The sequence below is a fragment of the Lates calcarifer genome, linkage group LG19 (genome assembly GCF_001640805.2).
Source record: "Lates calcarifer isolate ASB-BC8 linkage group LG19, TLL_Latcal_v3, whole genome shotgun sequence".
NCBI lineage: Eukaryota > Metazoa > Chordata > Actinopteri > Centropomidae > Lates > Lates calcarifer.
In genome coordinates, this window is record NC_066851.1 from 9,896,314 (window position 1) to 9,924,239 (window position 27,926).

Consider the following 27,926-nt stretch of genomic DNA (forward strand, 5'->3'; position numbering starts at 1 on the left):
ATATAAAAATGTTCCTATACAGATGGCCAAAAGCAGCAGAATCCCTAAAAGCCTTATTTTTTCCTCAGATTTCGCAAACTGACCCATCCTAAAATGAGAGCAACTTTCCTTCCGTCCTTTCCTCCTTCCCGACTGATATTACTTAGTGGTTCACTTTATGAATGATTGATAGCAGTGAGGGCCCTCTTCCTCCTCTGTAGCAGTCAGGTACACTGGCGAGAAAGAGAGGATGGTTACAGAGGAAGAAAGAGAGAGAGAGAGAGAGAGACAATGTCAGATGTTTCATTGTACTTCAGTGCGGGGTAGCAAGTGCGGGGGTGGCGGGTGGGGGTCAGCTCTGGGCTAGACAGAGGCAGAGACACGAGAGTTAGCCGCTCTGATTAAAGAGACACTTGTGTATGTGTGTGTGTGTGTGCGCATGTGTGTGTGTTGCATCTTGGCACTGAGACAAGCAGGAATGTGACGTGTGGATCGATACTGTCCTTATATGGCCCAAATCAACCCTTTGCCCGCTCCCTCAGCAGCGAGTCTGATTGCATGTTTCAGTCCAGTCAAGTGTTGACTTGCCATTGAAGGCTATTCATTTCAATCTGCATCAACATTTCCATATTGATCCAAGACTGTTAGCAGTATCCAAAGTCTTTCCCATAACCATCCCATGAAGGGAGTGAATCGGCTCCAGCAGTCAGTATCATCTCAAGTACATCTGCTTCCTACTGTCATACTGTATACTGTAATGACAGACTGTATTCTCTATCAGTATAAATATACACAAGGGGTGGGTGATATTGCATGAATATAACAGAATGATATTGTAGGCTATTTCTCATGAATGATATTCATGAAGATATGATATGATTATTTGTTTACTTAACTGGATGAAACATCTTGCCAGTGATTCTGAGATGCTACACTGTGGCAATCCCATGTCCATGTCCACTCATCGAGCTTTCAGTCACATTTTCTGGCTCTCATTAGCTGAATTTGCTCAGTTGCTATGGAGGTGACTGAAATTTCATACTTTGGTTACATGATGACAACTCAGACATCTCCATGACAACTGAAATGTGTCTGAAAATTCCTCTCCAATGACCTTTTGCTGCAAATATTTTGTCAACTATACTACTACTACTACTACTACTACTATTTCTGACATAGTTCGACACCACAAAGTTATCATCACTATCATGATATGACAACATTTTATCCAAGTAAAAATTCTACCTGTAATATCATGAAGGACATCCCTGCTGCAGGTAGCACTTTCTTTCTTATCCTTTTAACTGATAAAAGTCTTCACAGGCCGAGGCTGACACTGTTCTCAGGATCAGAATCTCTCCCTGAACCACATCTGAAGCTCAAGTGACGTGAGCATCAACACAAAATAAGGGTGTCATGCGTACGTTTCAAGGGCCCTGAGGCCTGTCATACTGATTTCCATGTACTGCTTCTAAGTGCACACAAACATTTAAAAATAAATCTGTATACAGACATGCACACAGATGCTACTCATCTGTGCTCCTCTCTCTGTCTCTCTTCATGCTGCACTGTAATAGAGTGCTTTACTGTTACTACTACTACTGCTGCACTCTGCTCTCAGCACAATCCCTTTCACATTAAATAATGCAGCTGGCCATTGTGCACAAGCCCCCCCCCACCCCCCAACAAACACACACGCTTGCGCACCTCTGCCGCCCCCATCTTCCCTCGTCCCATAGCAGCCCGTATCAGGCAGATTTCCGCTTGCTTTGCTATCGCTAAGAGTAACTATGTCCAATTCAGCGTTTATGGGGCCAACGCTATAAACACAATCAACCCATTTACACAACAGCAGCATCAGATGTTTGTTTTCAGCTGCTGCCCCCCCCTCACAGAATGCATATTGGAGGAGTTGTTAGTTATTACACCTGCCTTTGCTGACGTATGTAATAGCTACAGTTTATTCACCTTCACATAGACAGAAAGCAGGCTTAATGCCCATGTCTCCTCAGCATTGAAGATTTAACCCATTAATTTCTTTATGCTGCCTATTTATGACTTTTTTGACATGAGTACAGTGTTGAAGACCTGTGGAAAATGCTGACATTAATCACTGATAAAATGCTTCCTTTCAGTGATATGCCACAATTGTAATAGCTACTTACATATCAAACTTGGATGCTAGACTTCCAAAAAGACATTTCTTAGACACACCCGGGAATATAATAAATATACACGCTTAAGCAAACACAGTATCACACATATTTGCTAATGCAGCATCAAGGCTTTGCAGTTCCTCTCTTTTAAATACTGCACATTAACATATCACGTATTTACTTCAACCATTATTTCCCTTTAAAATGTGAAACACTCCAATCAATTGCCACAACCTCATTTGTACCATGTAAACAGAGTAAACAGCCCAGAGGGGATTGGATCGACTCAGAGGGATCAGCCACAGATAGACTCCGTTTGATCGTCACATTTAGAGAGGGAACCCCCCCCCAATTAGCTGAGCAGAGGCAGAGAGGGAAGGGAAGTATATGTTAGTTATTAGAATTAACTCTTTGTGGTGTATTTCAATGTTAAGTTTGATATTTATAGTGCAATGTTAAATATAACATTTCAGTGCTCAAGGACATTTTAGTACTAGTCAGAACTAAATTATTTAACAGATATTGCTTTGCTTTGAATAAAGAAGCTGCTCATCAGTGTAGCTTTACCAAAGATTTCTAGATTTAAAACATGAATTTACTGTATGTAGCAGTTTATATAGCTCTTCATTTGTGGTTGCAGTTTCTTTCTCTTATTTTGAAAGTACTAAGTAAACAAATAGTAATAGTGACGCTGCTGTAGGGATCAGACAGTGGTTCTACAGTAGTATAATGATGATATTTTGAAGTAGTGCTTGGATGAGCATGTGTGTGTGTGTGTGTGTGTGTGTGTGTGTGTGTGTGTGTGTGTGTGGGTGTGTTGGGGTTCTCTCAGGACATGGCGCACACACTCGCAGCGTCTACACTCATGTATGCACAGACACAAAGACTGAAGTGTGTTTTGTCTTGACAGGATGATGAAGTGGTGCTCCAGTGTGTGGCCTGCATCCAGAAGGAGAATCGCAAGTTCTGCCTGGCTGCCGAGGGGCTGGGCAACCGGCTGTGTTACCTGGAGCCCACGTCCGAGGCCAAGGTAGGCACCCTGACTCCACTGTTGCACCATTTGATTCTCTCTGATCTGAACCCCCCCCCACCCCCACCCCAAATAAAATAAAATAAAATAAAAACATTCCGCGCAACACAGAGACCCATGTTATTGGCGTCGGATGTGTTGATCTGCTTGGCTCCTTGATCAAAAATCATCTGCTTCATTGGACTGAGTTTGTTTTTGCTGCAGTTATGTAATCAACTTTATTTTCACACACACACACACACACACACACACACACACACACACGCACACACACATGCACATCCAGAAGCTAATATGATCAACAAATGCCACATGGAGCAGTTTGCAGAAAACTGAACCGGATGAAAGGATGCGTTCGCCAGGCGAGAGCTCCATGGAAACATCCATTCCGGGGTTCATCCTTGTTTTAGGTCCAGCAAACAATGGGTGAAGTCGAGCAGACAAGAAAGGCAACTCAGCGCATCATGAAAGCAGGAACAACAGCTCGCATCCTCGCATCCACCTCAGCCTCCTTGATGAGCTTTTCTTCCAAAGGGTTGAGGGGACGACTCTGTGGGCCTGCCGTCAGATGATAATCCCCTGAAATTACGCCCCCCTGCACACAATTCATAAAGTGTGCTGTCGTTGGCTCTTATTGCCTACAGCTTTATTGCAGCTGAGTGGCACAGGTGTAGCTGCGGATGCATTCGCTGGTATATTGCAACTAAGTGCAAAGTTTTAATGACTTAAATTTAATTGTTTGCCATTGTAATCAGCATGGCTGCCACCTTAATGCATTTTTGAGTAACTTAATCTAGATTCTTGAGCACATCCTCAACCTTTTCTCTTCAGCAAGTCATTGAGCTATTAGGCAGAATTGTCTGAATGATGATTGGCTCTTGGAGAGAATCACAACAGTCCCAAGATAGTCTCATCTGGGTCACTGACCCCTGTTACTGTGCTGTTAATCTGACATTTTCCTGTAGCATCGCATTTTGAAAACAGGTTTAAAATAGGCTTGGCTGCGTTGGTTGTCTTTTCATCATAACCTGTTATTATTACCTGAGATAATTTTTTCTCAAGCGAGCAGATGGCAGATGTCTAAAGAGGCACAAAGATGCTTTTCAGGGAAAGAGGGGACAACATGAGGCTCAAAGAGTAAGACCGAGTAGTGTGTATCAGAATTCACTTGTGCATGTGAGCTCGTGTCAACAACCCCCTCCTATGGCTCTCACAAAGAGTACTGTATCTGTGTGTCTGTTATGGGCAGGATGGGTTGGGGGGGTGGTGTATCGTGCGCAGAGGGAGGTTAGGCTTTCACCCCATATTGGATGGTAATTATACCCGACAGGTGTGATGGATGTTCTCCATATCTGGCACTTTGTCTTCATTGCCTGCTGTTTTTTTATGAGAAGGCATTACCCCACCTTTGGGATCAACGACAGAGAGGTGCAAATGAAAAAAAAAAAAAAAAAACTGGAGATGGCAATTTAGTGAGTGTGCACTGGACAACTGAATAGGATACCTCCTTGCCTTGGTGAACTAGTCCAGTAATGGAGCACAGAACCAGGACGACAGGATGAGGTTGATTTAGAGCGTGCACGGCTTAAATGGCAACATCAATCAAGCCTGTGAGAAGCTGGTTGATTGTGATATACGACCAGCAACTCTCGCCTGTCAGCGGCTCAATATTATGACCACTGGAGGGTAGATGCCCACATACCGTAATGGCAGTGATGGTGCGTCTTTGTTGTGTGTGCGGTGTGTGAGTGGAGAAACTAGCAGTGGTCAGTTGATATTTGCGAATCCCTTTTCTTTTTAAGTTCCTTTATTCATCTCTTCGGTTAACAGTTTCAGCAGCTCGTCCAATTAAGCTGAAAGGAATGGCGAGTATGAGGTCACCTCCTCAGGGCAGTCAGCTTTAACCTTTTTTGACCCCGTAAGAAATAAAGACACAATCTATCCTCACCCACCATCAAGCTACGATCCTTCCCTCAGCGCACGATTGGTCTCAAACAAAACGTCAGTCTGCTGTAAAGCCATCTCTCCGCTCTCATCCTGACAGGACTGGATACTCATCATCCCCTCTGGCTCTTCTAGACCTTCATTTCACTTCCCCTGCTTCTCTCAAGGCAGCTCCCCTCCCCACCAAATGTTACAGTCCTGCGCCTGGAGAGAGCAAAGGTCAGCCGTTAGTCACCCAGAGAGATGAGGGCAGGCGAGGCTGGATTGCTTCCTACCAGTCCCTTTATTATGACTTCTCCACGGTGACACTGCTAGAGAGAGTGCTAGCTAGTGATGAGGCATCCCCGACCCAAATAGCATACTGGGAGGGAGAGAGAGTGGGAATAGTTTGACATTTTGGGGAATAATTTGATTCCTGCCTAGATTTGGGTGAGAAGGTCAGTACTGCTGTCATATCTTTCCTATTAATGTGAAGCTAGCCAGGACACAGAAGTTTAGCTTAGCACAAAAACTTGAAACCAACATCACTGAACCAAAACAGTACAGTTGTGGGCCAGAAAACCAAAACTGTGTGCTGGGAGTTGCTGTGAAGCTCAGTAGAGCTGAAAGTAATATGAGTGACCCCTTTCACACGCTAGTAGCCATGTGCCACTTCAACGAATAGGACATCAGAGTGGTATTTAACTTTTGGCAGGAAAGCAAACATAAAGCAAAAATTTTCCCCAAAATGTTGAACTATTCCTTTAAGTTGTCTTTTCTGCATGTTTGGACAAGAAGAGTGTAAATTTGGGAAGCTGTTTGGGATTAAAATAAATTCATACCGTCTCTCAAAATAAAACAAGTCATTCAAGTTGATGTCTAAATTAAGCAATTGTGGCGTCTGGGAGTGTGTCTGCAGTCTAGTGGCCTGTGCTTCTATGAATCCTTTTTTGCGCAGCGATGGTCATTGTAATCTTAGTAATAATGTTTTAATTGTGAATCTGTTGTTCCTTCAATCTGAAACTGGGCTGTGTGAAGTTTGCAAATGAGGTTAGATTTACCTGTGTGAATGATCTAGTTAAGGAGAAGTTCGAGTAAGGAGGCCAGGGAAGGTGTTTAGGTTGGTATCATTTATCTTGTAGCCATACCCCCGCAATATCTCCATCCCTGCTTTCCTCATTCTGTCAGTGGATTTTCCACTATCCTCTCTTGTCCTACCCGGTGCTGCCCTGGTTTGGGATGCGATTTGGCATCTTCTTCGTTTTTCTAAAAGCGCTCTGTCCAAGTTCTGGCTTATCTGAGCTGGACTGACCTGGACTGGACTGACCTGAGAGCACTTAATCTGTTTATAAAGTACCTTTTAATGAATATCGCCCATTTGATTAAGACAAACTTGGTTCAAGTGCAGTAAAAAATGCAGCAGTCAGCACAGATTTTATGAGTAGGCATCTAGTCAGAATATCCCTGTAGATTCGGAGGAGCAGTTTTCATTTTTCTGGCTATAATGTATGTGGAGGTTTCGCTTATGTAGCAAAAAGTTCTGAAGCTATTAAATCAAAATGATGGACAGCAGGACGAGTTACTGTGGTGGTCTTTACACCACAGCGAAGGGACACAGTGGGTCAGAGTAGGTAGGGCTTGTTTTCTGAGTTCAGCTGCTGTCATAATGGTAGACTTGGAGTTTTGATTCACACTTCAGTTGACTTCAGTGCTTCATACTGCATTGTAGTTGATGCCTCACTTGCCCTGGCTGGCAGTGACACCTATTCACAGCTACAATAGACAACTTTGTATTTTGGTGGATAGCCTGAGATAACCGTTTCAAAGTATTCATTATGCAGAAATGGATAAATGGCACATTTCTTAGACTTAAATGCCTTTTTCTTTCATGTAATAGTTAAATACAGTGGAAATGATGTTAAGAATCCTTTTGAAGTTTGTGAACTTTTTGTGGAACTGAGCCCTCAGCGGAATAAAGGATTTGTTTGGCTCTTGTCTTCTATACCCACAGCTTCTGATTCAGCCTGAGAAGATTTAGCCTCATGCAGCTTGAAACTATTAAAATGAAAACACAGGGGAATAGTGTATGCAAAGTAAATAAAACTAGCCGTATAAACTCCTTTGTGAGAACAGCTGTGTTAATTTTTTTTAACTTGAGACCTACTTTTCTTCTTGTTGCAGTATGTTCCTCCAGACCTGTGCATCTGTACCTTTGTGCTGGAACAGTCTCTGTCGGTGCGGGCCCTGCAGGAGATGCTGGCTAAGAGTGGACAGAACAGTGAGGGGGTGAGTGATGGTACACACAAATGCTAACACACACACACACACACACACACACATAAGAAACACAGTCCATACTTCAACTCTTCATAAGCCATCCCTGAGTCTTGTACTGTATGTCGCCACTCTGTTTAGACAGTCAAAAGGAGGAGGAGGAGGTTGTAAAAGAGTTTATTGTAGTGAATGCAGTCAGCTAAGTTGAATATTCTTAATTTGTTCAGTCATTATAAAGAGATTAATGAGGAAAGTAAGCCCATTACTGTGGCGCCTGGCAACTCCAACTGAAGAGAGGTCCAAGGCCCCCATGAATATCAGTGAGGATGAAGGGGATACCCTGGCATTAATGCAGCTGTTCCTGAAGTGCGGCAGGCACTTTCGCCCATTTGATTAACATCAAGCCCAGAAGGAAAATAGCATCATTTACTGCAGCTATGTATTTTTCTTTGTAAAATAAGCATCTGAAAAGTCAATAAGCAACGAGTAGATTTTTTTTTCAGGAATTTCCAATAATAAAAGTAAAGAGGAGTGTCTGGTGGAAGGAATCTGCACATGTAATCAGTACTGTGTGGCTGAATTTGTAATCAACGCTCATTCATCACTGTATTCTCTGCTCCTGATGTTGTCTTCTTGCAAGTGTGTTTCCTTCTCTTTTCTCATTGCTGTGACAGATGTGTAATTCTCCCATCTTTATCTTCTATTTTCTGTGTATAATCTCCATCTTCCGCATGATAGACACGCGGCCCGGATCGATGGGTATGTTCATCACTCATCACCCATTCCCCACTCATCCCTAATGCATGATGCAGTAGATTAGTCATAGTAGCTCTCCTCAATTAGTTCTCCTGTTTTCCACTCATTGGCCTTTTGTGGCTTGTCTACAGTAACACATCCAATATTTGTCTTTCCGTTGTGGGTTATGCAAACACCAGAGCCCATGCTTTGAAATAACGGATGATCGTATGGATTTTTTTTTTTTTTTTTTTTGGCGAACCCTGGGTGAGTAGATTGTGTCTCAGCTTCAACTGAGCTGACAGAAACAAATAGAGTTTGGTATAGACTTCCCAATAAGAGAAACATCAGTTCTCACACAACTCACCTTCCGCTGCTGGAGAACTAGAGCGGCACCAATGCTGGATTAACGTCAGATTAACATTAGTCTTGTCCTCTGTGGGATTCAGATGGATATTCATTGCAGTATCATTTGTTTTATTCAACCCCCTACATAAGATAAGCTTTCATTTCTCACAGTGCCTTCCTGGACTCGTATTGGCTGTATGCTATGAGATGCACTGAGATGATGCAAACAGCTGAGACCAAGATTTTTGCAGTGAGACAAAAATCAGAGTCATGAGTGATTTAGTTAAAAAAAAAAAAAGCTCCCAGCATGTCTTGGAGTCTTTTCTGCTTTAGCCAGTTCACCCTTTAATGATGGTGAGAATTCCCATAAATCCTCAGTTGTTAAGGCTCATATTCACTGACTTGACTTCCTGAGATAAATGGATGTGTCAGAGCTGGAGCTTTGTGGCCACAGCGGACTATCTGTGCAGCAGAATGACTGAAGTCAAGATCATTGGTTCCACTGCCGCTGTGGGGAGCGTTATGAGCTGGCTGGCAGGGAATTATGAGCCACAGCATAGAGGATGGGTCCTCAAAATATTAAACGCTAAATTAAAACTCAAATGGACATGTTTAAGTGTTAGTCCAACCTCATCCCTCTTTCATCAGCACCTTTTTTAGGCCATAACATCACTCTTAAAGTCCAACGGAAATTAAATGGTATGCTTTTTTTCCTGTTGCTTAGGTCATGTTTACACATTACTCTTCTAATACCACTGCTAACAACACAACATCTGCCTATGACTTATGAGCTACAGCTCAGCACGCTACCTGCTGTCAATCAAACAAAGACATAGACACGCCCCTCCAATGGCTGAAAATAAAAGGACCATTTCTGATATTTCCCCAAAGACCCTTTTTCTTCCTTGTGATACTAGAAAGCAATACATTAAAAAAACTAATGTGATTTCAGTTGGACTTAGATATCACTGGGTTTCATACATTCTATATCTGGAATATTTACTCATCTCATATACTTTTTTTCCTAACCTTTCACACCTTTTCTGTCTTTGTAGCAAATACCCCAGACGCTCTTTGATGGCTCAGATTGGTCATTTTAACTGTGTTACTTTCGTGCATTCTCACCACTCACGTTAATCTGTTTTCGATATTGTCCACCTATTCATCATTCTTTGCCTGTGCTGAAATGTCACTGGAGGAAGCACCATTAAAAGGGGAAATGGAGGTTGAATATGTCTCGGCTGAGTATCTGAAATCAATATGTCTTTGAACAGATGGGCTTATCGATAGACAGTGGCTGGAGCAAATCGGTAGTTCTGGGCTGTTTTAGACAGAAAGCACAGATACACAGAGGGGACCTGTAAAGACAACATGCTACCAAGTGGTGTAAATGTCAAGACCAGCCCCCCTCCCATTTAGCTCAGTATCCACCAGCAACCACTCAGTGCAAATTTGTCGTTGTCTCATCCAGAATGCACTGACCGGTGTGATTCAGGGGTCAGTGGTCAAAAGGGCGAATGATGAGATCAGTCAGTTAAAAGCTCTTTCTCTGCTGTCTCTGCCACCTCTTTTTTTTTTTTTTTTTTAGCTTGGTGTTAAACATGTGGCTCTAACCAAACCCTTTTACTGAGAGAACACTGCACAACACTGCAGCCACATGTAATCTGCTGCAGGGCTCACACACCAGGAGGCTGAGTCCTGCTAAATGTCATGTCTTTAAATTGATATAAGGATGTCACCTGTGATCAACAGCTGGACCAGAGATACAGTTCATAGCCTGCATCTTCTCTTACACCTTGATCCAATAGTCTTTTTTTCCTTTGTGGTTCAGTAAGCCAGCGGTAGTATTGTTTACAGTATAGCTTAAGGAGTATTGGATTTTTGCTGCAACGTGTCTCCACGTGCAGAAGATTAATTTTTTCTCACCGATATGAGCCACAGTTACCCTCACTGTACTCCTATCTGTATAACGCACTGCCCAGCCATGGGATAAGGAAGTGAGCAGCAGGCTTGGGCTTTATTGGCTGTGGTGATTGCAGCTGGATGTGCCTCGCCGCATTAAGCTCAGTACCACAGCCAGCATATAGCAGCGGCCAGCAGCACAGAAAGAAGCCTGGAAGCCGGTGCTGCAGTCTGCACGACACAACTGCATCAAATCACAGGCCGGCTTTTGTTCCAGTAGCCAATCGAAAGGGGTGGGGGATAGGGAGAGAGAAAGAGAGGCAGGGAACGAAAGAGAGGCTGTGCATGGTAGGATGTTTTCTCTCAGATGATATATAGCTATGCTTTTGTTAAAAAAAAGTCTACAGTATGGACATTACTCTGTTAGATACATATCATTAGTGCCCTGCAGTGCTTGTAGTTTCAGTTTAACGTGACATTTTTATGGTTAAACTTGGCTGTTTGGCATTGTTTCAGAAATTATTTCTGGATCTTTTGCCAGTTTGCCAGCTTTGCTGTGTAAAATGCCAAAAAAAAAAAAAAAAGGCAGGCAACTTGTTTTCCTTAATCCCTGTCAAAAAATGACTTTTTGACAATCATGTGCACCGCCTAGGAGGTTAACATTTTGTGCAAGACTAAATAAGGCAAGGGCAGGCAGAAGAGCTCAGGAGAACAATAGTTCTTTCTGTGTAATGACACTCTTTCTTACCTTAATGCTTCCTAGAGGCTCATAAGGAAGGTGAGTAACATGGGAGTTGCTTGCCGAAGAAAAACCAACAAAAACTCCCCTTTACCCCCTCTGCATCTCTACCAGTAGAGATATCATTTGACCCACCTCCTCCTGCATCTTAACCCAACCCCATAAGCGGTGGAGTCATTTCCCTGCTAATGTTGACATTACATCGGCGAGACTGACAGTAGTTGTGCATCCTTCCCACATTCCTGTAGTCGGAGTGCTGGAAGGATGACCCCGTATCCTGCTTCGCTCAGGGATACAGGAGCCTGACAAACACCATCTCCCGTGGCAAGTCAGGTTGCATGTCTTCATTGGCAAGATGGGGGTGTCGAACCCCACCCAGGAGATATGTGCCACCCCCCCTCAACCCCCACAGCTTGAGGTCATCATCGTCGGCGAGGAGGTCCTCACTGAGGTCAACATTCAGTGCCAGAGGTCGGGTGTAGATTGAAGCAGTTGGAAGGAGACCACTGGGGCTGTTCTGTCAGAAGCCTGAGCTGACATATAACTATGTATGTGTGTGTGTGTGTGTGTTTTTGTGCGTGTGCATGATCTCTCTATAGGCAGCGCAGAGCGGCGGACACAAGACCCTTCTGTACGGACACGCCATCCTCCTGCGGCATTCCTTTAGCTCTATGGTAAGAGATCGCACTCATCAGTGTCACCATCGTAATAAAGAAATATCACAGTGGCTTGATTTAAACATCATTAGCCACATGAACAGCAGCACGTGAGCAAGGTCACCTGCAGAGGAGCGTGTGTGCATGTGACACCTGTGTCTCATGTGGTTTGATGTGTGTGTGTTGACCACAGTACCTGGCCTGTTTGAAGACATCAAGGTCACAGACTGATAAGCTGTCCTTTGATGTCGGCCTGCAGGAGGACTCAACAGGTAAAAAGAAACAGCTCTGGTACAGTTTGCTTTTATCCTCCTCCTTTTTCTCTTTCATTCCCACTCGCCTCTGTCTCTCTTTGTCAGTCTCTGTCTTTGTTCCTCTGTCTCTCTGCCTGCTTCTTTCACTCAGTCTCTCTCTCTCCCTCTCTTTATCTCTCCCCCTGCACCTTATTTGTTCCTGATAGAATTTCGCTGTGTGTCTTTTCGGCTTCTGAGTTAATATTCCCTGTGGAGCGCTGTAGACATACAGTGGGGTTCTTTTGTCAGTGCTGATTACATCTCTGCAGCTCATTTGATAGTCTTGTTGAGTATCCTGATACCTGGATCCACTTCTTATTTGCATTATTATTTATTCCATGCCTTGCAGTAGATGAGCAGTGACCTCAATATGACTTGAAAACATTGTTGCCATGGTGCACCCACATTAGTCCAAGTTCTCATTTCAGCCTACTCCAGCATTATTACATTATTAGTAATTACAGGGGATGTTTTGGCAGTGGCAGTGGGGTGTTCTCACAGTAAGCTTGTTTTTAAATTAAAATATGGAGACAGCAGTGTATATGTGTGTGTTTTTGTGTACCATCAGGTGAGGCCTGCTGGTGGACGATCCACCCTGCCTCCAAACAGAGATCAGAAGGAGAGAAGGTGCGCATCGGTGATGACCTCATCCTCGTCAGTGTGTCCTCAGAGCGATACCTTGTAAGTTTATTGTTTGCCATTTGATCCTGGACACTGCAGCCAGCATGCCTGTGTGTGTGTTTGCATAATGTAGAGGTCTTAGTAGGAGAGCATCAAGTCTGCTTCTCCTGATGTGACAAAATTTCAGATTATCCCAATCCTGTTAAAACGTCCCGCGCTCTCCCCGTGACCTCTCTCCTGAAAGGAGTCTTAACGTCAAAAGCAACAGCTTTTTCCCTCTGAATGACTGTGAGACTGCTAACAAAAAACATTAAGCTAAATTTGATCTGCGCTGGAAGTGTCTGGTTTGGATTATGGTTTCTTTAGACCGCTGCCAGTTCCAGCCTTTCTTATTGTCATGCTCGTCACATTCTCACATCGTGCTGCCATTAATAACAATTATGTACCTATTACTCTTCTGAGCTGACCTTTTCAGCCACTGGCTTTTTTTCTTTTTTACTATTAGCCCACTCTGAGCTTAGCATTATAGCACTGTGCTATGTAAACCCCGGGAAGCATGTTCCCTGTGATCCATGAAGTTGATGACAGCAGCCAGGCGGTGTTTACCTCCCCCATGGCAGCAGGGGCACAGCCCAGATGACCACTATCGCCTTGCAGTCACCAATGTCAATCTGGTAGTCTCTCCCTGCTGTCACCCACACAGTGGTACGTGGGGACAGGCAGCACCTAAGGGCTGCAGAGAGACTCTGGGGAGGGAGGATGATCGGGACACAGCTGCCACAAATTTTTATTTTTTTATTTTTTATTTTTTGGACAGAGCCTGACACACAAGCACTGTGGAAAACACATCAACATACACACACATACACACACACACAACATTACAGCCCCCCAGACGGTATAAATCCCTAAACTCTCAAAGCATCTGTCAGTCAATTTTAGGGTTTCTTCTGGATCAGTGACTCACAGAATGTTTCAAAGCTTTCGCTGAACCCTGCCTGAAAAGTCACTTCTTGTGTTGAATCAGTGTCTGTAGAACCTGCGTTTAGTTGTTGTCACGAGAATGTCAGGAAATTCAGGTGACAAAATGTTTAACATAGTCTTATTGTGACAGGTTCATGGTGATAAATCATTTTATTCTGTCAATCAACAGCTTTAATAATAGAGTAAAACAATGCAAGCAGAATTTCTCATAATCCTCCATACAGTTAAATCCATGTACACACTTGTGTGGATGTACCAAATAAATAAATGGTGCATGCAATCTTTTTTTGTGTCCCACAGCACTTATCCATCTCCAATGGCAACATTCAGGTGGATGCTTCTTTCATGCAAACCCTGTGGAATGTCCATCCCATCTGCTCTGGTAGCAACATAGAGGAAGGTAGAGACTTCACACAAAATAACAGCATCCACAATTTCTTGACATATTTCTCTGCGATTCTCCACTGGATAGATGGAGAAGATGAAGAAGCAGTGCTGCTCATAGCATAGCATCATATTCTAACCTCTTGTCTTGCAAATGCAAAGATGTCTGAAGCTATTGATGTGTAAACAGCTCTTAATGCTAACATTCGCTATGCAGTGTTAGCAAAAACTTACATATGGCACATTTTTGAAACATGGATGTAATGATTACAGTCTAAAAACATATATTTTTGTGGCTTTGTCCAGCATTAATGCTTGTTGGTGCATACATTGGAAATACTCCCATCTCTACATTTCTTTTAGAAAATTACTTAAAATGCAAATGTGCTCCCTAAACTCTAACCTATATTTGCAATCTATATAGTCTGACTTCCAAGATTGCATCTCTGAGATGACAAGTATTCAGTGTAGAAAAAGCAAATCACCATATCTAAATCCTCTGTCCATCCTCTTCCAATAGGCTACCTGCTGGGTGGTCATGTGATGCGGCTGTTCCATGGACATGACGAGGTAGTGACCATCCCAGGATCAGACCAGAGCGAAGAGCAGCAGAGGTGCGCAAACACAGCAAGGGTTGAACAAACCAGATTCCACTGCAGCATTAGGGGTCACACTTTAGTGAAAGCAAAGCTGTTATGTAGCCAGTGAGAAGCTACCTGACCTGTGAGTTACCCTGTGGTGCCTCTGCTTCCACCTCCCTTCATAAAAACGCCTGTGACCAGCGTAACACTTGGCTCCCAGGGGAGCCAAAATGGCGGCTGTGTTATTTTTATCCACAGTATCGCTGCTTAGTGCCAACACAGATAAGGTAGGCCGCACAAAAATGGCACACTGGGCTTGAAGTGGGTCAAAACAGCGGGCAAGGCCTGTACACACTCAGCCAGGTGCCAGGAGATGTACATACATTTACACACACACACACACACTTTACACACACATACACACACACACACATACACAGTGTCTATTTTTAGAACAGAGCATGGCAAATATGGGGGCGGGATTAGATATTAATTTCCAGCTTTGGCTTTTCTCCCCCTGTGTTGTCCTTGAAATTCAACATAAGGAGCACGCTTTTTAGAGGTCTTACATTTTTCTGGGGCAGATCAAACACACTCCAAGCTGTCAGCGGGGGTGGGAGGGTGAGCGACTTCTTTTATCTTTGGACCCAGTCACCCATATCACTGATAGACAGTGTAGCTGTGAGTTATCAGGGCACGCATGTCTCTCTTTGAAGGATGTGATGCTGTAGTCTGTGGAGTAAACACAGCCCATGCTTCAGTGTTTGTGTGTGTGTATGCGTCTACATGTCTGAGCTGAACATCCTCCCATTGAATATCAGTGTGACAAATGAGAGTAAACAGGTGGCATTCTCCTAAGCCAGGATGAATGACCTTGACAGTATCAGTGGTGGCTAGACGTTTTAAAGCATCCACATGCGGACCACCCACTCACACTCCTCTGGCATCCCCAGGATAGTCAACTATGAGACGGGTAAAGCCGGTGCCAAGGCCAGATCCTTGTGGAGGCTGGAGCCACTCAGAATCAGGTGGGTAGTGTTTTCACGTGATCTGTTATCTATTCCCTTCCTGTCTGCCTCTCTCTTTGTATTTTATCTTTTTTTTTTTTCATTTTCCATCACTCTCCTTTTTTTCCCATCTCACCATTTTCTTTCTGTCTGCTGTCTCCACTTTCTTTCTTTTTTTCTCTCTACACCCATTTGTCCTTTCCTCTCTCTCCCCCACCTATGATTTAATGCTGCACCATGGCCTCTCTTTCTCTTTTTTCCTCTATCTCCCGCTCCCTTTCTCTTTCATTCTGTCCCTCTCCCTGTCTCTTTCAAGTCTTTGATCATGGCTTTTTTACAGCCTCACAGGGATGCGACCTTTCCTTTTTCCATTTCACTTCTTGCATCAAATATGATTTTTGTCACATTGTCACATATGTTTCGAATTTCATGAACAGAAACAAAAAGAAATGATTAATGAAATGAATGTTTCCAGCTAATTTATTCTACCACATGGCATGGTAGATAATTATCAGCTAGCAGCAATGTGTAGATTAAATAATTAGCGGAAATTAGGCTACCAGGGCTTATGAAATACAGCATATTCTCCTTGTATGTTAGCATGTGTGCTTCATTTTAATATGCATACATGACCTTGACAGCTGGAGCGGGAGCCACATCCGCTGGGGCCAGCCTTTCCGACTGCGGCACCTGACCACGGGTCACTACCTGGCCCTCACCGAGGACAAGGGGTTGGTGTTGCAGGACCGGGAGAAGTCCGACACGGTCGCCACAGCCTTCTGCTTCAGAGCCTCTAAGGCAAGGATACAAGGGCACAAACACACATAAAGATGTATAGTATGTACTTGGCTCCCCGCTACTCCTCAAGGTGACCCGTGTCACGCAGGATCAGCCAGAGGGTTCCTCATTAAACGCCACTGAGAGGGCGTTACAGAGGATCTCCTCTAAGCCTTTACTCTAAACCTCCCACTATCCTTGGACTGGAAAACCACAATTTTTTCAAGGACAATGAAAATTACAAGAATTATTAGACCAATGAAAGCTGTGCCATAGAGGTTAATTTAGCTGATCTTGCCGACTCTGACTGAACCAACCATTTAGCCGTACTCTGTGTAATGGAGTTTCTAGATATGGCTGGTGATTGTGAGCCAATTAGTGACCCTTCCAATGTGGATTTAAAGTATGTATTATAGAATGTAAGTGAAGTCATTTATCACTGGACTCTTCATGTCGATTATGGGTTGCAGTAATCCTAATAGCAGAACAAACACAATCACTGTGATGGATTGAGCCATAAACAGCAGATGCAGTTGACATTTGGTTGGTGGTTTGATTAAGAACAAATCTGAATGCCGTGTCTCTCAACATGCACATGTTTGTATTTTACAGGCGTGCTCATGCGTTTTCACACTGACAGCTCTGACATGTTCATTTTCTCCTCCTTCCCCTTGTGCAGGAGAAGCTGGAGCAGAGCCCCAAGCGGGACATCGAGGGCATGGGGGTGGCGGAGATTAAATACGGGGACTCGCTCTGCTTCATCACACACGTGGCCACGGGACTCTGGCTCTCCTATCAGGCACCTGATGTCAAATCTGCCCGTCTGGGTCCCCTCAAGAGACGAGTGAGTGCAGACGAACACGAGCACACGCTGTTCTGTGCTCAGCTTAAAATGCAAAGCGTATACAAAAACAAACAAAATTAATATATAAATGAGATTCCTTGGAGCAGGCAATTATTTTCAGGGTAATGAGTTGATTGAGTTAAGATGATTGTCTATTAGTTTGTATCACTTCCTCGACTAAATATAAACCTTGTCCCTTGGCTACTGTGGCAGAAGTGATAGAGGTGTGCACGCGATAATGTGCGTGACAATGTGTCCTCCATGTAAACACAGCCAGATAGCCTGTAGTGTCAGCACCTGTGTTCCAGACATTGTGGCTCCGTGCTGGCCTGAGGACGACTGGACACTTTCTCCCCATTGAATGACTTCCTCTTCCTCCTTTTGATCCTTTCCCCCTCCTCTTTCCTCGTAATATCTTATAGTCTTATAGTGGCATCTAACACTCTTTTATTTCTCTGTCCTGCCCTCTCAAGGCATGCCTACACTCTGAAGGTCACATGGATGATGGGTTAACCCTGCAGCGCTGTCAACACGAAGAGTCCCGTGCCGCACGCATTATCCGCAACACCACCCTACTCTTTAAACGATTCATCAGGTATGTTGAGGGGGGAAAAAATGCTATTTAATTCCTCACTGGTGCACTCAGTGACGTGATCGCACAAATTGCCCAATTAAACCAAATTACAGGCCACATTTGTCTTGAGCCACTTTATTAGGGTAATCTGCAAAATGTCCTGTCACTTGTACAAGTTACATAAGAGCCACACTGATGATGGTAGAGCACATTAATACAGATGATGAAAGAAGAGTCCCAAACATTACCTCATCACCATATTATAATCCAGGCCTAAAAACCAGACGTCTCAAAGCTCCACAGTCCACGCAATCGTGATTCAACATCCCTTCAGATTGTGCACCACTGGAGAGTTGAACTCCGGGTTTGTGAGTTTTGACTGAGTGGGGGTGCCAAAGCCCCAGACAGCTCTCTCAGTGCTCCAGTCATGCGTTTCCAAATGGCAAACATTGCAGTGGCGTCACGGCTACGCACGGCTAGCTATAGGAAAAAAAAAAAAGTAGCTGTGGAGCATGTAAGTGGATGCTTCCAGTGCCCATATTTGTTATCAAATGGCCCACTGCTGTCTCCTGGGATGGGCTCATGGGGGAACTCATGGCGGGAACATGTGAGAGTCTGTAAGTCCCCACCCCGGCCCCCACCACTGGCGGCTGTGACACATACATCTCTCCACACCGCGTGTACGACGGGATGCTATTTTTAGCAGGACAGCGGAAATCAGCATTTCAGCATGGATGAACCTGTGGGCTAAACATTGTGTTAGTCATCACAGCCTCTCCTCCTCAAGTCTGCTCAGCCTCCTAATTAGAGCATATTTACCAGAAGTTAAATGCATTTGTGATGAATGGGAGTATTTTGAAAGCTATACATGATCACTAACGTCAGTAGGGACTCCTCCCATGTCTGAATGAGCGTTGTTCTTGTGAATGTTGATGTTTCTGTGCTCTTTCTGTCGCCAGAGACCTGGACTGTCTGGGTGTTAAGAATAGGGCACTGGTCGCCCTGCCTGTCGAGGAGGTGCTCCAAACTCTCAATGACCTCATCACCTATTTTCAGCTCCCTGACGCTGAGCTGGAGCACGAAGAGAGGCAGATCAAGCTGCGCTCGCTCAAGAACCGGCAGAACCTTTTCAAACAGGAAGTGAGTTTCACCATTGAGGAAAGAGTAGCAAACTAACAGTCCATGAAATATCAATTAATAACACCATGAGCTGTTCTGCAATGCAGCAAAATATTAAAAAGCCTCCCAGTGAGGGGCTGTGATCGAGGCAATTTCAGTAAGTGACTGCACATGTGAGTGAGCCGAAGAGCGGCGGCAAAGTTGCAAGAAGACAGAATATGTGAAAGGCTAAAGCAATTGATTCTTTGTGGTGTGTTTCAATGCCATCTTGTATTTGGAGGCACTTGCATTCGAAGGTGTCAGCAGTTTTGGTGTTATAAGTTTCCCCCAGGCTGGCACGAGTGCACTGGAGCTTTCTGCTAAGCCTCTAGGACCTAAATTGCTTTCATCAATTACAAAGTGTCAGCTGCCTTACTGAAGGAGGACCCTGTGATGTCAACTATCCAAACTCTTCATAGCTCTAACAGGCTACAACAATGTGTCACTGTAGCCTCGAGCCAACATACATGAATGTTAATTAGTCTACATTTATTACCAACATTATCTTAAAATATGGTCATTTTTTAAATTTAAATTATGCATATTTTAGTAATCCATCTTTCATCTTATTTATCTGTCTTTCTGTGTTAATTCACCAAAATAGCACATCTGTGTCCCACCTCTGATAAATTACATTTAGAAGGTCAATTTGTCACTGCAGACAGCTGACTCATGATTTTTCCTGACATTATAAATCATCTGCAATTTCCATTTTGTCTTCTTATGGCCTCCCTTTAGCATATCTGATCACTATAGATATTTCTCTGTGGCATAAATCACCATGACACGACCACCAAATGGGACAGGAGAGAGCCACAGGGGCTACATTCAGGATGGTCCACTAATTTAATATTGTAGGAGAAGAGTTTAATGAGATCATGTATTTCAGTGTTTTCTATGCTTTTAATGTTTATGTATGTGGATATATTGTAATCATAGGTTGGATTATTGTGTATTTAAAGGGCATGCTGACTCTGGTGTCCAACTGTATTGACCGTCTGAACGTGTACAACAGCGCCGCCCACTTTGGGGAGTGCGCCGGGTCTGAGGCCGGAGTAGCCTGGAAAGATATTCTGAACTTGCTGTACGAGCTGCTGGGTAAGAAGCTTGTCTATCTCTCTCTCACACACACGCACACACATACATGCATGTACAAACACACACACACTTAAACTACTGTAATCAATCACAGAGATGAGAGTCGTCGTTTCAGGATAAAGTAGCTGCAAGTGCCGGTGGTTCAGCGGTGATGAAGAGCTGCACTGACCTGGTATTTAACTGGCTATTTACAGACGTCTCAGACTTGGAGGATTGAATTCTGCAACAAATACACAGAGACACGCAACGCACATGCACACATATTCACCATAAATACCCCCATCTATAATACTCACACACATTGTTGGGGAGAAGACTTGGTGGCATGTGGCCCACTGCATAAAAAGGAGCTTTCTGGTTTATGTGATGTGCTTCCAGGGCATCAGCCCAACAAGATCAGTTGTCAGGCAGAAATGTGGGTGTCCCCAATTGGACAGATGGCGTTTTGGCCACTGAATGTCAATTCTCATCACTGTCTATGCTGTTTTCTGTTTTGTTTACTTGTTCTTGCTGTGCTCTTTATATTTCTATAGCTCAATGTCATCAGCCAAACTCGCTTTAACCTCTTGTACTGCGAGCATATGCCCTGTCAGATATAGACCTATCTCACTAAAATGACCTGGCGGGGGGAAAAAAAAAAACATATATATATTTTGCTCTCCTCCTCTAAAAATCCTGCTGTCTCGTATCTGATGGGTACAATGTTTTGGCTTGAACATTTCCTTCGCTTTTTACGGCATAAAAAATGCATTTGCGAGCAGAAAAATAGCGAGCAGGTCTGATTTTCAATATGTCACATTCATAAGGAGAGAATCTGGATAGCCTTTTATGTAAAGTTTATTTTTCATCCTGCCATGCTGAGGCCCCTCTGCCCTCCAAGTGTGTCCTTCACACTCTTATTTACACTGATTTCACCTCCCTGCTCATATTAGAGTTCCAGCCACGTCTCTTTCTTCCCCTGTTACCTCCTCCACGCACCTGCTCCGGCGCAGCGCTAAGTGGATTTGGGATGCCTCCCTCCTTTCTTCCCTGGCTGTCTGTGTTGGGTGACCCTGTCTTTTTCTTTTTTCTTTTTTTTCTAGGACATATGTGGGTGTGTTTGTCCGCATATGTTTATGTCTTTTCTCTCCTTGTGTCATTCCCTCTCTCTATCTTAGGCATCTTCCAAATGAATATGTATAAGGGTGTCAAAGCTGAACCTTTCCCCTACCTTTCCTTGGCGTGGGCGTGCATTTAAGGTGTCCACCTTTGGGTGACATTGTTTTTTGCTGTTGTGTATGTGGTGAGATGTGAATGGGGATCCATCAAACCACTTTGAACAAAAACACTGGCATTTGTGCTACAAATTTTGAGTCATGCTCGCTCTCCCTCTACTCTGCAGCGGCGTTGATCCGAGGGAACAGGAACAACTGCACCCAGTTCTCCAACAACTTGGACTGGCTGGTGAGCAAGCTGGAGAGGCTGGAGTCTTCCTCAGGTATGCTCATTATCATTCTCACACACGCTGAGGCTCCAGTAAGACAGCATTATGAGCTGACTGAGACATCACAAAACTATCAGGTTCCTTTGATGACAATCCAGCTCTCCTCAACGGGGACAGTCTGAGTCTTAAAAGATGTAAGATGCTCAAAGAATTATATAGGTACCTCTGCTTTTTAAATATATAGTAAGGAATGTGCCGGCAGCATTGAGTGTTCTCTGTTGATCTACCGGATGACTCTTTGACGAGTGTCCTCTGGTGTGTCTTTGCTCCGCTACGGGTGTTAACTAATTGATGAATTTGCGGCTGTGCAGGCATCCTGGAAGTTCTGCACTGCATTCTAATTGAGAGCCCGGAGGCCCTCAACATCATCCAGAGAGGACACATCAAATCCATCATATCGCTCCTCTACAAGCACGGACGCAACCACAAGGTGAGCAGCAAGTGGTGCTGCTACAGTCAAGTGTTAATGATGGGTATTATCTCTGCCGTGATATGACATAATGACATCTTGGCTGCATTTACATGTATGATGTGGTTGAGCTACAAGTAGAATGTTGTACAAGCTGTGAATAACGGTGAGCACGTGCTAGGTGTTGGTGTAGAGAAACCACTTAATGAAAATGCGGTACAATAAGTGGAAACAGCAAATCATAAACCTCCTCACTTTATTGCTGAGAAGTAGACAAGAACATCTATGTAATGCACACGTCTGTAAAGTATATATGTATGCTAAACTATGTTAGCTTAGCATAAAGACCAGATAGAGGGGGAAACAGCTAACCTAACTCTCAACAACTCAATCTACCAACCAGCACCTATATCTTGGTTAGGACCAGTAACTTCTAGGAGTCCACTTCTAGGCTGGTTGCTTGGCAACGGCTCTAAGAAATAGTGCAGTACCTAACAGTTAAATGGCAAATTGTTATTTCTACACTTTAGTTTTTGTGCAGATCAAACAATTAACATATAAACTGTTAATTAGCTACCTTTAGAGGTGTTGGTAGGTGGATTTTGGTACTTAACAGTCGTCCAGTTGTTATATTAAACTAAACTAAAACTAAACTAAACTACCCAGGCTCCAGCTTAATTTTTACCTAAAGGTAATAGTAGTATCAATCTTCTCATCTAACTTTCAGCAGGAAAGCAAATAAGTGTATTTTATACTTCCCTTTTGATGCATCCTGAAATATCACCAGTAACTTGGATTTTGTCAGACAAAGAAAGCACACAACAAGCACTGAAAGTGCATTCTGCCCGTTTATCCTGTATACAGTCATCTCAGGTTCTTTCCTCATTAGGCTCTCCAAAGCAGTTCAATGGATGCACATTCATTTCCATAACAGTTCCCTTTGGGCCTCTTTGTCACTGCATCTTCTCTTTAGCTACTAATTCATTGTGCTTACCTTCTACCAGCACACAAACTTCCATCCTTGACAGGAGCTTCCAGGGGGGTTTGGTTGCAGTGCGTCCCCATCATGAATCAATCTGCTTAACAGTGAAATGAGATCAGGAGCGGGCAAGTCAGCTGGCCTGGGTCATAAATCAGCCTAAATGTGTCATTTTGCCGTGGAAGCAGGAGAAAAGGGCCAGTGATAAAGCGAAGGTGCTCTGGCCTGTCACCCTTGGCTGAGCTTCCCAGCCCATTTAATTCTACGGCTTTGTTAAACTAACATCAAAGGGATATTATTGGACATGTTTTTGCCCCCAATAAGCATCTCAGAGTAATTATGCAGTGGTTGCATGAAAAGAGGTTGTCCCTAGAGCAGCAACCTGGACAGTCATTAGGGACAAAGATAATTAGTCACTCTTTGAAAGGTATAGATTCATATCCACTGTTTAATAGAGAAAGTTATGTCAGTGTGTAATCAGTTATTGAGGGGGTGTTGTGCTCTTCCTCTCGACATTGTTGCTTATTTTCCCCTATGCTGCCTCTGCTTTTTTCCTTCAGATTCTGGATGTGCTCTGCTCGCTGTGTGTGTGTAATGGCGTAGCTGTGCGAACCAATCAGAACCTTATCTGTGATCACTTGCTGCCCAAAAGAGATCTGCTGCTGCAAACCCAGCTGGTCAATGATGTCCAGAGGTTAGACAGCCATCCATGCACAATGCTTTCCCTAAACATTATGTTCCTCTAATATTTTAACTTAGTTATTTATTGACATTTTAAAATTACATTTGAAAAAGCAACGGTTATAGAAAGAAAGTAGGATCTTATTTGAAGACGTAACCATGTTACTAAGTGATTAAAGCACCCGTCTGTGATTGGTGGATAAGGCAAGTTCATTGTAACTACTGGCTACTTTTCAACTACCTAATTGGGTTGCACCAATAAAACTTAATGTCTTAGTCAGTAAAGACTGATCAAAAACAACCAACAATATAAACAGGAAGTCACTGTAGCACCACAAACTCCAAGTACAATTTCTAGTGGGTGAGTTGATATATTAAATGTATATATTTCTTTAATATATGCTTTGTAAGTGTAGGGGTGACCTTGTTTTACTATGCATACAGACAGAAATACTGTGTGTGTTTGAAATAGTAGTTTTCATTACGTTTAGAACTAATGGGAAGTGTCTGATTATGCTAACCTAGCTTACTTTAAGTTAGTTGGTCATTTAGCCCAGTATATTGTATATTGTTTCATTTTGTCAGATCTTCCCAGTTCACATCATAATGTAACAGCATTTGTACCAGGTCAACATCACCTCCTTTTACTCTTCTGTCTAAATGGGCTGTACGTTAGCAAGCTAACATTAGCTTTGTCGTCTGGTTCAGTTAACTATGCAACAGTTATGCCTGGGATGTACTGAGGGTAATTATTTAGTAACAACTAAGCTCTATGTAAGAAATAGTTTGTGTGGTGCCAACGGTTTTAATAAGTTGTGTACAAGATGTGTACATCTCTCATGTTACAGCTACAGGCTAAGTTTGAATTTACAAAGTGTGGACTGTATACGCTTAACAACATAGAGAGAATGAAGCACTGAGCCTGCGCTGGCCCTTTAAATCTCATAATATCTCCTATTATCCTCCAACTTTTAGTCTTTCTCAAATCTCACTGGATCGTTTTCTTGACACTAGTGAAGTGATCTGCTTTGCCCTGCCTTGTTTCAAGGCACTTCCTGAACCAAATACATTAGAAGCAAATTGAATGATCTTATCCTAAGGGCAGACTTTTTCATTAGTTTTAAGAAAAAACAAATGTTACAAATGAATATGAGAATATCTGAAAATGTCTTATATTGCTCTGAAGGACTTCTAATGATATTATGTCTGACTTCATTGCCAGTATGAGACCGAACATCTTCCTGGGGGTGAGCGAGGGCTCAGCTCAGTATAAGAAGTGGTACTACGAGCTGATGATTGACCAGGTGGACCACTTTGTCACCAGCGAGCCCTCCCACCTGAGAGTGGGCTGGGCCAACACTAAAGGATATGCGCCCTACCCTGGAGGAGGAGAGGGCTGGGGGGGCAATGGAGTTGGAGATGACCTCTACTCTTACGGTTTTGATGGACTCCACCTCTGGTCAGGTCAGTGTGAGGAGGACAATTCTGTGTTGCTGTTTTTTCCATGGTTAGCTGAGATCTTAATAAGCTAATGTATTAAATATGAGTAAGATGAGTGGTAACCCTGGGCTATAGCCAGGTTGTGTCTAGACAGAATCAGTACCCTGCAGGGGCGATCTCCTTGCCCAGATTGTGTGTCAACTGTGTGTACAAGTATGTGTCTGTGTGTGAGAGAGACGTGATCTGTGCCAGCATCACTCGCTGGGTCATATTTCACATTACTGTATGTGTGTGTGTGTGTTTGTGTCCTGAACAGGTCGTATCCCGCGGGCGGTTGCGTCCATGAACCAGCACATCCTGACCTCAGAGGATGTGGTGAGCTGTTGTCTGGACCTGGGAGCGCCCAGCATCTCTTTTAGGATCAACGGACAGCCCGTCCAAGGCATGTTTGAAAATTTCAACACAGACGGCCTCTTCTTCCCCGTCGTCAGCTTCTCTGCAGGGGTCAAGTGAGTGTTTATTTATTACTCCTGTGTGTGTTGACTGAGAGGAGATGACTGCCTGAAATTCCTTGGTGATGAATGAGCTACGCACATAAGCACAGACAGATGAGACAGACAAGCAAAAGCCAAGAAAAATACATATAAAAACCTACAGTCACACAAACTCTGCCTTGAAATCCATCTAATCCACCTACTCATTCTGATCCAAATGCATTAATCCTCAAGGTCTTGAGATTGGACACAGGTAAAACAGGCTGGTTTTTCATATTCCTCCCTGTTGCCATGGTGACCACAGATAGCGTGATTGACAAGACTTTAAAATGGAATTTCAGGCTCCAGCAGTTTTCCCATGATTCCATGATTGACTCTGACTTTGTAGAGCAAAGCAGCATTTTGCGTTAACAGCTTTCACTCTTTGAAGCCCAGAGACACTTGACACCAAGAGACCGGTCTGATTTCATTTGGTCGTGTAAAGCTATCGCAGAGAGTGAATTCATTTCTCACCGGCTGATGAAAATGAATTCTCAAAAAGTAATACTGCACCTGATAGAGTGTGTGCAGCAGAAAGAGAAGTTTCCTCAGAGGTGTTAAAGCAACATGTCTGTTTTTCCCCTCCTGTTTGGGCTTTGTTTTCATTTACACGGAGATGGGGAAAGAAAAATGGATTACAACTGTGCATTACTTTCCCCTCTTTGGTATCACTTTCACTGCTTTTACTCTGCAAACGATATCACGTTTAATAGCCTCATTGTTCTGCTACAGAATATATGACTTACAGAGGATATTTCAAGCAGTATCTATTACTCATCTGCTGATTCTCCTTAAATGTGTCCAAGAAATTTTTCAATTTTGAGTCACAGGTCCAGAGGTGACCTCAAGTGTCATTCTGCTCTTTTTCTTCCACCTTTTCCAAATCCCCTGAACTGCAGCACTTGTTGCTGCTGACTCCATGTTGGTGTAGAAAATATGAAGACAACCAACCATATGCCGCCTTCAGTACCCATAGATTCCCCAAATGCTTGTTTGTTTGTCCATAATGTATTTTTGTTTTATTTAACCAATGCCCACACAACAGCAACTATCCCAACTTCACACTCTCGGGGTTCACATCACACTCTTGACTCTACTCTTGGGTAGCAACCAAGATTACACTGAGCCAAAGGGGCAATAATTGGCACATAAATATTAACATCAACAAATGTGATTGTTCTATAGATAAGACAGTGTGACCTACGGGTAATAGTGCTAGTCTTTATTCTGCAATAATTCAAAATGACATAGTGGAAGGAACCAATTGGGCATATGTAATTTATACAGCTCAGTTACATAACATAAATGACTAAACCACTAAACCACTCAAATCACACCATAAAATAAACCTTAAATATTTTTTACAGTCATTACAGAGGTTTCTCTCTGTGGCATGTCCATTCTTAGATTTATATTTGTATATTCACATTATTCACACTACACTTTATTTTTACCAAACACAGTTGAACTCAGTGTCCTTTTCCTATCCGCCTGTATTCACCCGTCTCTTGGGGTTTAGAATTTTCAAAGTTAACGCTCGGTATTTCACATAGACGGTGCCACCTTTATAACCACTTTTGTGTAGGTCATGACACCCACGAGTTCTTTCTCGACACTGACCCAGTGAACAGGGTGAACATCTCTGGGGAGATGAATGTGCCAGAAAATGACAGCCATCGCAGCCTCACTACTCAATAATTGAGGGCTCAGAATGGGACTGGTTGCGTCACCACTACTACTTGAGCAGCTATTTTGGGCAGCGTCAGGAGAGTCTCTTCACAGTGATGGCCTGAGACGTTTTTATGGTCTCAGAGCTAAACTTGTCCCTGTTAGAGCAGAGGCTGGAACTGATTGAGGTGGATTAAGAGGAGGAAAAGTAGTTACGTTTAGCCGCATGGTTGATTTTCTTTTCATTGGCTGCGTCTTTCATTAATAGCTGTCTGATTATCAGTTATGATTGAATGTATAATTTATATTTACACACACCTTTTCTCCCCTATTAATTAGCTTTTCTTCCTCCTCCCTTTTTGTGTGTGTAGAATAATAGAATAAGGCAACAGATGAACAACATTTTATCTTGTTAGGGTGCGTTTCCTGTTGGGCGGTCGACATGGTGACTTCAAGTTCTTGCCTCCATCGAGTTACGCCCCGTGTTATGAGGCTCTGCTGCCGAAAGAGAAGATGAAGGTGGAGCAGGTGAAAGAGTACAAGAGGGATGTGGATGGAGTCAGAGATCTGCTGGGCACCACCCAGATCATGTCACAGGCCTCCTTCATCCCCACACCCGTGGAAACCAGCCAGGTAAGCTAGCAGGGGGACAGTGGAGTGGTGATGACTG

General features: G+C 43.4%; 1 protein-coding gene and 1 long non-coding RNA gene across 4 annotated transcripts in view; one reads left to right on the forward strand and one right to left on the reverse strand.

Annotated features, from left to right (window-relative positions):
* The window catches only part of LOC108892522 (ryanodine receptor 3), a 100,925-nt gene that overhangs the window by 16,239 nt on the left and 56,760 nt on the right, over nucleotides 1–27,926 (forward strand). For all 3 annotated transcript variants that reach the window (XM_051077956.1, XM_051077958.1, XM_051077957.1), the window contains exons 2-20: nucleotides 3,046–3,165; nucleotides 7,270–7,374; nucleotides 11,686–11,760; nucleotides 11,936–12,014; nucleotides 12,604–12,716; nucleotides 13,941–14,040; nucleotides 14,545–14,638; nucleotides 15,559–15,633; nucleotides 16,254–16,410; nucleotides 17,069–17,233; nucleotides 17,707–17,828; nucleotides 18,767–18,947; nucleotides 19,928–20,063; nucleotides 21,445–21,540; nucleotides 21,858–21,976; nucleotides 23,495–23,628; nucleotides 24,838–25,079; nucleotides 25,372–25,564; nucleotides 27,673–27,889. In XM_051077956.1, coding sequence (XP_050933913.1) covers nucleotides 3,046–3,165; nucleotides 7,270–7,374; nucleotides 11,686–11,760; nucleotides 11,936–12,014; nucleotides 12,604–12,716; nucleotides 13,941–14,040; nucleotides 14,545–14,638; nucleotides 15,559–15,633; nucleotides 16,254–16,410; nucleotides 17,069–17,233; nucleotides 17,707–17,828; nucleotides 18,767–18,947; nucleotides 19,928–20,063; nucleotides 21,445–21,540; nucleotides 21,858–21,976; nucleotides 23,495–23,628; nucleotides 24,838–25,079; nucleotides 25,372–25,564; nucleotides 27,673–27,889 — 2,523 coding nt within the window. The remainder of the gene's footprint in view (nucleotides 1–3,045; nucleotides 3,166–7,269; nucleotides 7,375–11,685; nucleotides 11,761–11,935; nucleotides 12,015–12,603; nucleotides 12,717–13,940; nucleotides 14,041–14,544; nucleotides 14,639–15,558; nucleotides 15,634–16,253; nucleotides 16,411–17,068; nucleotides 17,234–17,706; nucleotides 17,829–18,766; nucleotides 18,948–19,927; nucleotides 20,064–21,444; nucleotides 21,541–21,857; nucleotides 21,977–23,494; nucleotides 23,629–24,837; nucleotides 25,080–25,371; nucleotides 25,565–27,672; nucleotides 27,890–27,926) is intronic.
* On the reverse strand, nucleotides 14,736–18,727 carry LOC127143574 (uncharacterized). The gene is made up of 3 exons (XR_007815129.1): nucleotides 18,056–18,727; nucleotides 16,246–16,405; nucleotides 14,736–15,337 (listed from the first exon to the last, which is right to left on the reverse strand). It is a non-coding gene; the product is annotated as an uncharacterized LOC127143574 (long non-coding RNA).